The sequence below is a fragment of the Morus notabilis genome, unplaced genomic scaffold (genome assembly GCF_000414095.1).
Source record: "Morus notabilis unplaced genomic scaffold, ASM41409v2 Scaffold535, whole genome shotgun sequence".
NCBI lineage: Eukaryota > Viridiplantae > Streptophyta > Magnoliopsida > Rosales > Moraceae > Morus > Morus notabilis.
The window spans coordinates 389,258-403,153 of record NW_010367018.1 but is presented as its reverse complement, the minus strand read 5'-3'; the positions used below and the strand labels follow the sequence as shown (position 1 = coordinate 403,153).

At 38.2% G+C, this 13,896-nt stretch overlaps 1 protein-coding gene across 1 annotated transcript; it reads left to right on the top strand.

Annotated features, from left to right (window-relative positions):
* The first annotated feature begins 8,907 nt into the window (after positions 1-8,907).
* On the top strand, positions 8,908-9,369 carry LOC112094194. The gene has a single exon (XM_024174518.1). It carries the CDS (start codon positions 8,908-8,910, stop codon positions 9,367-9,369), a length of 462 nt encoding a protein of 153 aa, XP_024030286.1.
* The last annotated feature ends 4,527 nt before the right edge of the window (positions 9,370-13,896 follow it).

Here is a 13,896-nt window from a genome sequence, read left to right as displayed (position 1 = left end):
ACTTTGTTTTTCAGTTATTAATATTTTGTTTAACTTCTTTTTTGGCTAATGGCTTTTAAATAATTGTATGTTGGACTTGGAAATTATGATGTTGGATTGGAGTTTTATTTTGGGAAATTATATTGTCACCCTATTTTTTTATTAAGACACCTCATTTAAAGAATATAATATTTTTATTACAGTTATACCCTCACATACTAAATAGTTTTACATTGTCTTATTGCAAGTACACCCCATAAAACTTTTTTTTTTTTTTTTAAAATAAAATCATTAGTAATAACCGATTTTGGATCCAACCTACTTAACTTGGATGCTTTTTCAAATCATCGACATCAAAATTCTTTTGTTTCAAAGAGAAAATTGTAAACTCAAACAACACAAGATCTCTCTTGAAGGTTTTTTTTCCCCTCATTCCATCGTTTTTTTCTTTTTTTTTTTTATCATTCATTCATGTTAAGATAGAATTGTTGTGATTAAATGATGTATTTAGAAAACTAATAAATAAATATTAAACGAATGTATAATGTGTGATTTAAATTAGATTCAAATATCAAACGAATATATATATATATATATATGAGATATATATATATATATAAATATATAATGATGTATTCAGTAATTTTGCTGGAAACCCATTTCAACAGATTGATAAATATTACCTTCACAGCGACAAGAACGATAGATATAGAGCAATTGAGGTGTGAATGAGTGATAAACAGTAAGGGCGAAAAAGAAAAAGACAGAAAATAAACAATCAGGAGTGGGTGTTGAAGAAGCGGGATTTTTTTTTTTCTAGCAATGAAAAAGCGGGATTTTGTTGTTCTTTTCTTTTAAGTTGTTCCTTTTAGTCATTTTACTAATTATGGGATGCCATTATAAAATAAAGGGTGTCAATAAAATTTCCCTTTTATTTTTTAGTTTGATAGCTTATTTGTTAGAGCCTGTTTGGTTTATGGATTAAAACTATAAGATTAAAATTATTTTTGATTTATGTGTATTTTTTATAAGAAAAAATATTATAACGAACCATGAACCATGATTCAAATTAGAGAATGAATCTTCCAACTAAATGAGACCTTACTTTTGATAGCTTCTATTATGTTGCTTAGTCTCAACATTATTTGTTGTGTGGAAGTAATCTATACCATTCATTAGACTTTTTTAGCCCAATTTGATAGGTCCAAACCGGAACCCAACCTAACCCCCTGGAAACCAACCCACACCGAAAACCACAGTTTGCTTCGGGATTTGATGTTTGTTGAGTTTAGTTTTTTCTCAAACTGGTTTCTTTCAGTTGGGTTAAAAAATAAGATTAATTTTGTATATACTCCCACAAAATATGTACTTTATTTTAAAATACTTCATGATTTTTAAAAACAGTTCAAAATATCTCTTGATATATAAAAAATGAATTAAGATGTCCTTTTCATCTATTTCTGTCTATAAAGTTAACATATTTGATGATGTAACATACAATTAACAATTAGCTAAAGCCATTAAATTCTAACTAAATCTATAAAAATGATTAAATAATTAAAAAAAGCTTTTTTTAAAAAAAAAAGAACTCAGATTTATATGTCTTCTTCTTCCTCAAACTTTCAGAACCAATTATACTAAAAAAAAATAAAAATAAAAATAAAAACTTTCAGCCCTAAAATCACAATCTTCATAGCCAAAACACAATGCTACATTCCCAAAATGAAGAAATCCTCTTCTACAAACAAAATTCATTTTGAATTCTATCTCCAAAACGAAATTGATGCTCTGTGAGTATGTTTCTAAAATGAAGAAATCCTCTTATACAAACAAAATCTGTTTTGAATTCCATCTCCAAAACAAAATTAATGCTCTGTGAGTACAACCCGCACAAAGTCAAACACAATGCTATTGTTTTGAATCGTTTTGAATTTCATCTCCAAAATAAAATTAATGCTATGTGAGTACAACCCGCACAAAGTTAAACACATTGTTATTAGACGCGTTTAGAACTTATTTTAAAATGATTTTATTTTTTTGTATAAAAATGAAAATGAAAATATTTTTAATCTCAGACAGAAATTATTTTTGAAAATGTGTTTGGTAATTTTATCAAGAGATTATTTTCAGTGTAAAAAATTCCATTAATGTCTTTCTTTCTCTCTCTTTGCTCGAGAGAGGAGAAAATGAAAATAAAAAATGAAAAATGACTAGAAATCATTTTTCATTTTTCTCTCATTTTACACTAAACTAAAAAATCGTTTCATTTTCGTTTTTTGTTTTTATTGCGTCAAATATCGTTTTGAAAACGTTTTCATTTTTAAAAAAAAAAATGTGAAAAACAAAAACATGATCAATTTCAAACACGGCTATTGTTTTAAATCCCATCACTAAAGCAAAATTTGCTCTGTGAGTACACAAAGGGCATGTTCTTTTAGAGTGTGACTTGAGTGTAGTTTTTGAGTTGAATTTGAGTTATAACTTGAGTTGAAGTTGTGACTTGAGTTTGTGTTTAGTTGTGTACATTTGAGTTATGGTTTGAGATAATAATCTTTTTTTGAGTTTGTGTTTGAGTGAGTCAAAACTTAAATTTGTATTTAGATAGTATTTTAATAAAAACTCAATGGTGACGAAAATTTTTAATAGAGTATATGGGTGGGGTTTTATTCGTCTTTTCGTTGTCAACGCATAGAAAAAAATCATTTCAATCAGGATTAAAACGAAAAAGTTATAGCATTTTTAAGAATAGAAAAAATATTTTTCATTAATTTGAGTTCGAGTTTCTGAACTCGAGTTGAATGAGACACTTGAACTCGAGTTTTAGTCTCAAATTCGAGTTCAAACTCGAGTTCAAACTTAAAAGAACATAAACTTAAATAAAATTAAAACTCGAGTTATTTTTTTTTGAGTTTTTTGGGTAGCCAAACACATCCAAAACCACCATGATCTAGACTTCACACTACTTCACACCACAGAGCTTGACAACTTGAAAAGCGAATAGAGCCGACAATTGAAAAGGACACTAGCAATTAAACATGACATTTATAAACGACAGCTATTTAAAAAATGGTAGTAATTTGAGAGAAAAGAACAACGTTTGAAAACGACGACATTTTGCAAAAGAAACATAGAAAAATGACGCCATTAAAACGATAATAACAGATATATGTGTCTCAAAGTGGCATACATTCGAAAACCAATACAACAGTAAACAATGGAGCTTTTAGTAACGACAATGAACTAATAATGCAATCTAGAACTTTGAATTCAATTCTAAACATTATTATATATACTAAAAAAAGACATGGTTTACTGTACATAGAACAGTAGAATACCGATTTTGCCCATTGAATTTGAATTGTTGAGTTTGCCCTTTCTTTCAATTCTTCCACCTTTCCCGCACAGGGAATTTTGAGTATTTTCCTACACTATGGTCGGATTGTACACTTTTGTCTTCAGTTTTTTATTACTTTATTTGTTCTTGTATTTACTAATTTATATCAATTATCAATAAAAATCAACATTTATTATTTTGAATACATATCTTAGTAATATTTTATCATTTAAGTTCTGAACTAAAGGTAATAGACCCACTCAAAAAACGTTCAAGAACCAGGTAATATAACTAATTCTAAATTTTTTGATTTACACGATATATAATTAAAGATTTTCCACTTTCTTAATTATTATTATTATTTTTTAAAATTTTGTATTTTGCAGTTAAGAAGAACAAAAGAAAAAAGGAAAACAAAAGCTATAATAAGAAACTTTTAACTAGAATATTATATAGATATATCTATTGTTAGAAAAATGGCTTGTTAAGCCATAGTAAAGGCCCATTTTGATGCCCATATTAGAATGGGGCTTAATAGATTTTTGGGATGGGTTTCGATGAATTTGCGTTCTCCGTCGCAAGGAGATCAAAGTCGGATATTCATAGGCTCAAAATGGATATCGGGTGAATGAGAAATTTATGCTTTAAGAATGCCACTTGAAATGGTTAAGTTGGTTTGAAAATTGTAAAATCCCACATTGGCTAGGAATGAAGCCATGGTGGTGTTTATAAGTGACTGCACTTTAAAGCCTATGTAAGCATGTATACCAGAAAAGCTCTCTCACGCGCAGGAAGGAGGGTGCAGATTGCGGGTTGGGGGCCCAATGTGTGCTCTCGAGCGACCTGCGGACACGAATGCTGGACTGAAAAACCCGCTCCGTTCAAGCCTTGTTTTGCAATTTAATTTTTATTTTTTACCAGCCAAAACCGAACTTACTAACGTGCTTAATAGTGGTAAATGAATTTTATGGTGCACTTAAGGCGAGTAATGGGACTTGATGAAGGGAAACCCCGAATTAGGCTTTATGGAGACCTTAATGACTTCGGTTTTATCATCAAAAATCCAAACCTTGGTATAGAAAGGTGGCTGGATTCATCCAGGGGAGATTGAGTGGTATTAGCCCCGTAATAATGTGTGCTCAATTCCCATTAATCTATGTTTTGTAACTCTCTTGATCAATGGCCTATATAAAGGGTTCTCCACTTGAAGGAAAATACACAACACATTCAGAAATCTCTTCCTCCTTCTCGGTTTCTCTCGTCTCGAAGTTCTTGTGTTTTTGTTTAGTTCAGTTTTGGTGATAGAGGGAAGATCCAGTTCTAGTTCGCCGGACGGTTCTGAAAGTGCTTCGTGCTACCGTCGTTGTCATTGTATCCTGGGAGACGGACGTCCAACGTTACCTCAAGCACACGCCGAAGGGAACGAATTTGTTTTAAGGAAAGTGTGGTTCACGTGCCTTGACATTCTTACAATTTTGTTTTCCGAGTTTGGTAGAAAGGTTGAATTAGTGTTGTACAATTTCGTTATTTTGTTATTCTATAAGCTATTGTTCTTCTTTGTATTATTCATATTATTGCTAACAATCTTAAAATAGATTCGGATTTATACAAAGGAGGACTTTGCAGGAGGAAAGGAAAAAGAAAAAAAAACAAAACGTTTTATTGTAGGAAATTTTTGCCAATTTCCTTACTAATTTGGACTTTTTTGTTTTTTTAGAAATTATTGATAACATGAATGTGGTTGTTCCTACTGGAAGCAACACTATGACACCTGAGCCGTCACCTGTGGGACAAACGTCTGTCTCGGTCCCGACCCCCGCTTTGACCTCGACGTGGTCTTTACCGGTCTCGGTTCCTGTGAACCATAATGAAAAGCCTGATAAATTAAGTGGGCTGACAATAAAAAATGTTGTTTTATCTGACAACATTGAATCTTGCGAGATTCTTGAAAGAGGATCCTCCTACTATTAGAAAGGATGAAGTGGATGCTTAAGCATTCCACGCGGTTTATGCATGGAACCATTCTCACTTCTTGTGTCGGAACTATGTGCTGAACGATTTGGCTGATAGGCTTTATAACGTGTATAGCTCAAAGAAAACAGCTAAGGAATTATGGGAATCATTGGACCAGAAATACAAGTCTGAGGACGCGGGTGCTAAGAAGTTCTTAGTAGGCCAATTCCTGAATCACAAGATGGTTGACTCTAAGACTGTGATTAGTCAAGTTCAAGAGCTCCAAATGATAATTTACGAGATACGTGCTGAGTGAATGGCTATTAGTGAATCCTTTCAAGTAGCTGTGCTGGTTGATAAGTTACCTCCCTCCTGAAAGGAATTCAAGAGCTATCTGATGCACAACAGGAAAAAGATGACCGTTGAGCAATTGGTTGTCAGGCTTCGCATTAAAGAAAACAATAGGCGGATTGAGAAGAAGTTCTCTAATGCAACCGCAAGCTCTGCTAAGGCAAATATGGTGGAGCATGATAGCTCCAAACAGAAAGAAAAGGCCGGATCCAAGTTGGGACCAAATGGAGGAATTGTCAAGAAGAAATTCCAATAGAAGTGCTTCAATTGCAACAAGGTTGGGCACAAATTGACAGACTGCAAGCTGCCAAAATGAAACAAGGATAAGGAGGCCTATGCTGTGGACACCATTTCCAAAGAAGTGTCTGACATCAGCTGGTATGCTGTGGTCTCTGAAGTGAACTTGGTTGACTCCAATCCAAAGGAGTGGTGGCTCGATATTGGGGCTACAAGACACATTTGCTGTGACCGGGGTGAGTTTGCTGATCTAGTTCCATTGGAAACTGGAGAGAAGCTTTTCATGGGGAATTTTGCAACTTCTGTGATCAAGGGCCAAGGAACGGTGTTCTTGAAGATGACCTCGGGCAAGGAAGTGAAGTTCCACAACGTGCTTTATGTGCCTGACATCCGGAAGAATCTCATATCCGGGACAATGCTGAGCATGCACGGCTTTAAGATGGTATTTGAAGTCGATAATATAGTTTTGTCTAAGATGGGAATGTATGTGGGGAGGGGTTATGTGTAACACCCTGAAGAATTAATTATGATTAATTAAGGTAATTAAGATTATTAATGTGCCTAATCTGATTTAATTAATTGAGTTTTGATTAATAAATATTTCTAGCGTGTAATATAAATAGTTCCAAGGTATTAAATTATTCTCAATAATTTTTTTTAACCCAGAAGTATGTATGGACGCATTTCTGGATTGTTTCCTTTAAATGTTAGTACCTGTCTATTTTCTTTTCTTTTTCTTTTTCTTTTCTCCCTTTTCTTTCATTTTCTTTTCCTTCCTTCTCGTGCACCTCACTCTCTCTCACTATCTCGTTCTCTCACACACACACACTCTCTCTCCCGTTTTTGTCTCAAATCAAACTGGATTCGAACCAATGAAAGATTTAAGGAAGTTTTCAATGTCAAGAGAAGGATTCGAGGTAAGATTACAGAAAGGACCTCTCTTGAATCTCAAGTTTTCAAATTTTAAAAACTTATATTTGGTTCGAAACGAATCTTTATGGATTTTGAATAAAACCTTGGTGGAAATTAGAGATTTTTGGTTCTTTAGACTTGATTTAGTACCTAGAACCCAGATCTAGTGGTTTTCCTTTGAAATATTTCGATTTGGGACTGAGATTGCAGGTTTTAGACTGGTTTCCGTGAGCATATCTCGCACAGCTGATTCCACCGGTTGACCTGTCTGGTCGACCGGATCACATGGTAATCGGTCAACCGGATTGCATTGGCCTGACCGGTCGACCTGTCCGGTCGACCGGATTGCACACCACCGGTCGACCGGTGGTGATCCACTGTTCTGTCACCGGTCGACCGATTGACACGGGGTCTGACCCTGTTTGGCTTGAAATTGTTGTTTTGACCCCTGTTTTCGGGGAGAACCCAAATCAGCTTCATTTGGGGACTTGAGATAAATGGATTAGCATATTTAATCCTTGTTTTGAGATTGAAAACCCTTTGAATGATAATTTGAAACATGAAAATGGATTAGGGCACACTAATTAAAAACCTTGGTATCTAATTGAGATTGGATTGCTTTAGGAATGAGAATTAATTTTAAAGTGTTGTCTTGCATCAGTGATTGCTAAGAATTCAGACTGAAGGGGCTTGAGGAAGCGGAAGCCGGAAAAGGCAACGCTAGTCACAAGTTTGATAGTGCGAGGTAGGATTTCTATCCCTTTTCCTTGAGAGCCTGATTTTCAAAAAGGATTTTGGCCTTGAACATGTTTTAAAGAAAAGAGTTGGTTTGCGAAAGAAAAACTCTTTAAAAAAACCATGGCTTGTTTAGTTCATGGAATCCATGGCTTGTCCTGTCCATGAAATCCATAGCTTGTGTAGTCATGGAACCTCATGGCTTGCCCAGTCATGGGGCCCACAGCTTGAATAGTTCATGGGATAATATTAACGATTTCATAATGTTAAATGAATGGTTTCTTAAGATAAGAGATCTTGTGAACCGGTAAGAATATATTGCTGTAAGCCTAGATAGGATGCGGAGAGTGCATCCTCGGGGGCAGAACCCGAAACTCGGTCCGGGTAGGCGAGGCACTTGGTAGGTGAGTAATTTGTACTAATTACTTGTTGATGCCTGTAACACGGCTATTTTCAGTTTTATTTCCTTTGAGAAAAAGGATGTGAGGTTCCGCCTGCCTGTCGGAACTGAATGTCTCATTTTATTTACTTATTCATTTATTTATTCGTTGCTCATTTATTATTCATTTAATTATACAGTTATTTCAAACTATATCCTATTGGGCCTTTCGCTCACGTTTCAATGTTTTAAAATGTTAACCGCTCCCAGGAGATTCTAGGAGCGGTGCACAGTAGCTGGACATTTGCTACACAGTAGCTGAGTTGTGCTACGGATCGATCAAGTGAGGATTGTGTTCATTCTCTTACGTAAAAGTGTATGGAATCGAGAATTCTGTAAACTCATGTAATATTTGGATTAACTAGACTGTGGTTGATGTTTGTTGTAATGATTATTTACATGTGCATGTATGTACGATACTGTATGTCCTGTGGGGTGGAGCCATGTGTTGTCAAAGGCTCAGGATTCTGTAATTTATTTATATTTGAATGTAGTTAAGTAGGGCTCGTCTGGGAATCTGCTTTATTAACCCCTAATCGAGCTCCACGTCACCCACCCCGTTTGGGGGGAGGGGGGCGTGACAGCGTGGTATCAGAGCCCTAAGTAGAAACCCCAGGATTGTACATATATGTGTGACATCTGTAATCCACTGAACAGTTTAGTTTTATTTCAGTTAAAGGAAATGGTGCATCACCGTAGACCAGCTAATCAACCGGCACAACAGAATCAGGGATTTCTCGATGCCATGTATGCTGCCTTTCAAGGCATGGCCATTAGAGCTCAAAACGAGCGGCCGGTTGAGGATAGGAAGTAAGGTTACTTCTGGGAATTTAGGCATGCGCCTATCCCCTCATTTAATAGTGAGGGAGGACCCCAAGAAGCAGAGTTTTAGTTTGACTCCATAGTCAAGCACTTAAGTACTATGGGAGTCCCAGATGAATACTAGGTGGAATTTGCGGTATACAAGATGGAGGGCTTAGCAAATACTTGGTGGAAACCGGTCAAGAGAAGAATAGATGTTGTAGGACTAACCTGGGAGCAATTTGAGACACTGTTCAATGAGCAGTACCTCCCTCAGAGTTATAGGGATGAAAAAGCGCTGGAATTCATGTCTCTGCTGCAAGGTGACATGTCTGTAAGGGAGTATGGGGCCAAGTTTAATGACCTATCCCGGTTTGCGCCATCTTTGGTGGAATCTGAACACCTGAGATGTCTTAAGTTTGAGAAAGGCCTCAATAACTCTGTGAGGATATCATTGGTGGCTTTGAGAATTCAGAATTTTCGGGATTTGGTGGCTGCTGCTACTAGGGTGCAGCAGGATAACATGGCCTATCACCAAAGCAAAGAACTAGCTGGGCGAGTTTTAGCTTCTGGCAGACCATCTGCTTCTGGTGGGCCGCAGCGGAGTGGTAGAAAGAACCGCAACTAGGGACAGCCTGGTGAGGGAGTGATTAGCGGTGGCAGTAGTTCGTCAGGGAGTGATAGAAGTGTTCCATATGGGCCCAAGTGTCACCATTGTGGGCATGTGGGCCATATTAGGAGGAATTGTCCTAATCGGCCATCGGCTCAATAAGCCCAAAGTGACGCTTCATATAGTCATGAGGGGCCACCACAGTATGTGCCACCATATCAGCCACAGCAGATGCCATATCCCCCTGTACCAACTTATCAACCATCTCAGTATACACAATTTCGGCCCCAAGCGCCGAGACCAATACAACCACCTCCGCCGAAACAGTATAGGCCAGCGACCCAACGGCCTAATGTTGGTGATAGAGGGAAAGGGAAAGTGCAGGGGCAAGCTTATACCCTGGCAAGAGGCAGTTTGGGAGGTCAGACCAGCAACGCGGTGGTTGAGGATATGATTCTAATCTCTCATTCTTTTGCTCACGTGTTGTTTGATACTGGTGTCACACACTCTTTTGTATCAAGTTCTTTTGTTCGGACTTTGAAACTGAAGTCTGAGAATTTAAAAGTCCCAATGACTTTGAACTCCCCACTGGGATGTGTGGAGGTATTGAGTGTGTGTAGATCATGTGAAATCACGATTGGGAGTGAGCGAATGAGAGCTGACTTAATTATCCTTCCGATGAGTCTGTTTGACATGGTCCTCGGAATGGATTGGTTGTCAGAATACGGTGCAATTGTTGATTGTTACCGTAGGAGAGTGACTTTGATGACTAAGTCTGGAATAATGATTTCTCATCAGGCAGATATGAATCCAGTCCTGGGAGAACGACTGTTGAAGTACAGTGTTAGGGGACAGAGGAATCTAGCCTGTTTTTCTTCCCTTCTTGCTTTGGAAGGTGAACCTTAGGTAATTAGAGATAGTGTGGGAATTCCTGTAGTGGATGAGTTCGTATATGTGTTTCATGAGGATTTACCTGGTTTACCGCCAGATCGGGAGATTAAATTCGACATTGATTTGATACCGGGGACGGCGCCTATCTCTATTCCTCCGTATCGGATGGCGCCTGCAGAGATGAAAGAGTTGAGAAAGTAACTTAAAGAGCTAGCAGAGAAGGGATATATTCAGAATAGTACTTCACCTTGGGGTGCACCAGTGCTATTTATGAAAAAGCACGATGGATCTCTTCGGTTATGCATTGACTACTGTCAATTGAATAGGGTAACTGTGAAGAACAAATACCCACTGCCGAGGATCGATGAATTATTCGATCAGTTGGGTGGATTACAGTTTTACTCCAAGATTGACTTGAAATCTGGGTACCACCAATTGAAAATTAAGTAGGAGGACATTCCGAAGACTACTTTTAGAACTCGGTACGGGCACTTCGAGTTTCTTGTAATGCCTTTTGGGCTAACGAATGCCCCGACGGCATTCATGGACTTGATGAACCGTGTTTTTCGGCCGTATTTGGATCGGTTCGTAATTGTCTTCATTGATGACATACTGGTTTACTCGAAGACTTGGGAAGAACATGAACAGCATTTGAGAATTGTTCTTCAAACTCTTCGTGAACACCAGTTGTATGCTAAGAAGGAGAAATGTGACTTCTAGCTGACAGAAGTGAAGTTCCTTGGGCATGTAATTTCAGGACAAGGAATCTCTGTCGATCCTTCTAAGATCGAGACTGTGCTACAGTGGGAAAGGCTGCATAATGTGGCAGAGATTCACAGTTTTCTCAGACTTGCAGGGTACTATCGGCGTTTTGTGAAAGACTTCTCGAGTATTGCTGCACCGATGACTCGGTTGACCAAGAAAGAAGTCAGATTCCAGTGGGACACCGAATGTGAAAATGCTTTTCAGGAATTGAAGGTCAGACTGACAAGTGCACCAGTCTTTACTATTCCTGATAGTGAAGAACCATATGAGGGTTATTCTGACATCTCGGGGAGTGGGTTTGGCTGTGTCTTAATGCAAGGGGGACGCGTGGTAGCGTACGCATCTCACCAATTAAGACCACATGAACGGAATTACCCCACTCATGATTTGGAGCAGGCAGCGGTAATATTTGCTCTGAAGATATAGAGATGTTATCTCTATGGAGCAAAGTTTCAGGTCTTTTCTGACCATAAAAGTCTGAAGTACTTGTTTACTCAGAAAGACTTGAATCTCGGACAAAGGAGATGGGAGGAGTATATGGAAGATTACGACTTCACTCTGCAATATCATCCTGGAAAAACTAATGTGGTGGCTGATGCCCTTAGCAGGAAGACGACGGGGACTCTAGCGTTAGCTTTGGAAGATTGGAAAAGGACTGAAGTGGTGAGTGAGTATAATCTTCAGTTCTACGAAGATTATAACCAGGCTATAGTGTATAATCTGGGCTTTACACCGGATATTATGCAACGGGTTAAGCAGAATTAATTGCAGGATCCACACCTCCAAGGAATTTAGATTCAAATCCAGAATGGAGAGCAACTCGAGGATTGGAGAATCCGATAGGATAGAGCATTGTATTTCCGCAACCGCCTTGCTGTTCCTAAGGCGAATGAGGTAAAGAAGACGATTCTGTGAGAGGTTCACAAATCAAAGTTTGCTATACATCTGGGAAGTACAAAGATGTACCAGGACTTGAAAAGACAGTATTGGTGGAGAGGCATGAAAAGAGACGTTCGTGAGTATGTTTCGAAATGTGTGACTTGCCTCCGGATTAAAGTTGAGCATCAAAAGCCAGCAGGAGAGTTGCAACCGCTTCCTATCCCTGGATGGAAATTGGAGCACATCACTATGGATTTTCTGATGGGGCTACCGAGAACCGAGCTGAAGCACAATGCCATCTGGGTGATGGTGGATAGGTTGACGAAGTCCGCGCACTTCATACCGTTCCGTGTGACGTATTCTCAGAAGATTCTGTCAGAATTGTACCTGGAGCACATCGTGAGACTACACGGAGTGCCACTGTCTATCACGTCTGATCGTGATACCCACTTCAATGCAAGGTATTGGAGGAGTTTTCAGGAAGCCATGGGAACAGACTTGAACTTCAGCACAACATTTCATCCTCAGACTGATGGGCAATCTAAAAGAGTAATTCAAATTCTGGAGGATATGCTTCATGCTTGTATTCTGGAATTTAGTGGAAACTGGAAGAAATACCTGCATCTTGCTGAGTTTACGTACAACAACAGCTATTAGACCAGTATTGGTATGGCACCGTTTGAGGCTCTCTATGGTCGTCCTTGTAGGTCACTTGTTTGTTGGTTGGAACTAGAGGATCGACTGAGTACTAGGCCGGAGGTTATTCAAGAAAATAATGAGAAGATATCTGTGATTCGGGAACAACTGTTGACAGCTCAAAGTCGTCAGAAAAGCTACGTTGATAGAAGGCGTAGGCCTTTGGAATTCCAGGAATGCGACTTTGTTTTGCTGAGGGTTTCCCTACGCAAGGGATTTGTTCGGTTTAGTGTGAAAGGGAAACTTGCACCAAGGTATGTGGGACCATTCCCAATCGTGCAATGAGTCGGAGTGGTGGCTTATTGGTTGGATTTACCGCCTGAATTATCTCACGTGCTTGACGTGTTCCATGTCTCCATGCTTCAGAAATGTCAACCTGAGCCGGAAGCTATAGTATAGTGGTTTGACGTTCCGATACAGTATGACGCGACGTACGAGGAGGCACCTGTACAGATTCTTCACCGGAAGATAAAGAATTTGCGCCATCGTGAGATCTCGTTAGTGAAAGTGTTGTGGCAGCACCATGGAGTTGAGGAAGCGACATGGGAGCTTGAAACGACGATGCAGGAGCAGTATCCGCATATGTTTACACTTTGAGGTAAACCTTAATTTCGGGGATGAAATTGCCTAAGGGGGGTGGAGCTGTAACACCCTGAAGAATTAATTGGGATTAATTAAGATAATTAAGATTATTTGTGTGCCTAATCTGATGTAATTAATTGAGTTTTGATTAATAAATGTTTCTGACATGTAATTTAAATAGTTCCAAGATATTTAAATTATTCTCAGTAATTTTTTTTAACCCAGAAGTGTGTATGGGCGCATTTCTGGACTGTTTCCTTTAAATGTTAGTACCTGTCTATTTTATTTTCTTTTTCTTTTCTCCCTTTTCTTTCTTTTTCTTTTTCTTTTCTCCCTTTTCTTTCTTTTTCTTTTCCTTTCTTCCCGTGCACCTCTCTCTCTCTCTCACTCTCTCGTTCTCTCACACACACACACACACTCTCTCTCTCCCGTTTTTGTCTCAAATCGAACCGGATTCGAACTAATGAAAGATTTAAGGAAGTTTTCAACGTCAAGAGAAGGATTCAAGGTAAGATTACTGAAAGAACCTCTCTTGAATCTTAAGTTTTTGAATTTTAAAAAGTTATTTTTGGTTCGAAACGAATCTTTACGGATTTTGAGTAAAACCTTGGTGGAAATTGGAGATTTTAGGTTCTTTGGACTTGATTTAGTACCTAGAACCCGGATCTAGTGGTTTTCCTTTGAAATATTTCAATTTGGGACTGATATTGCAGGTTTTAGACTGGTTTTCAC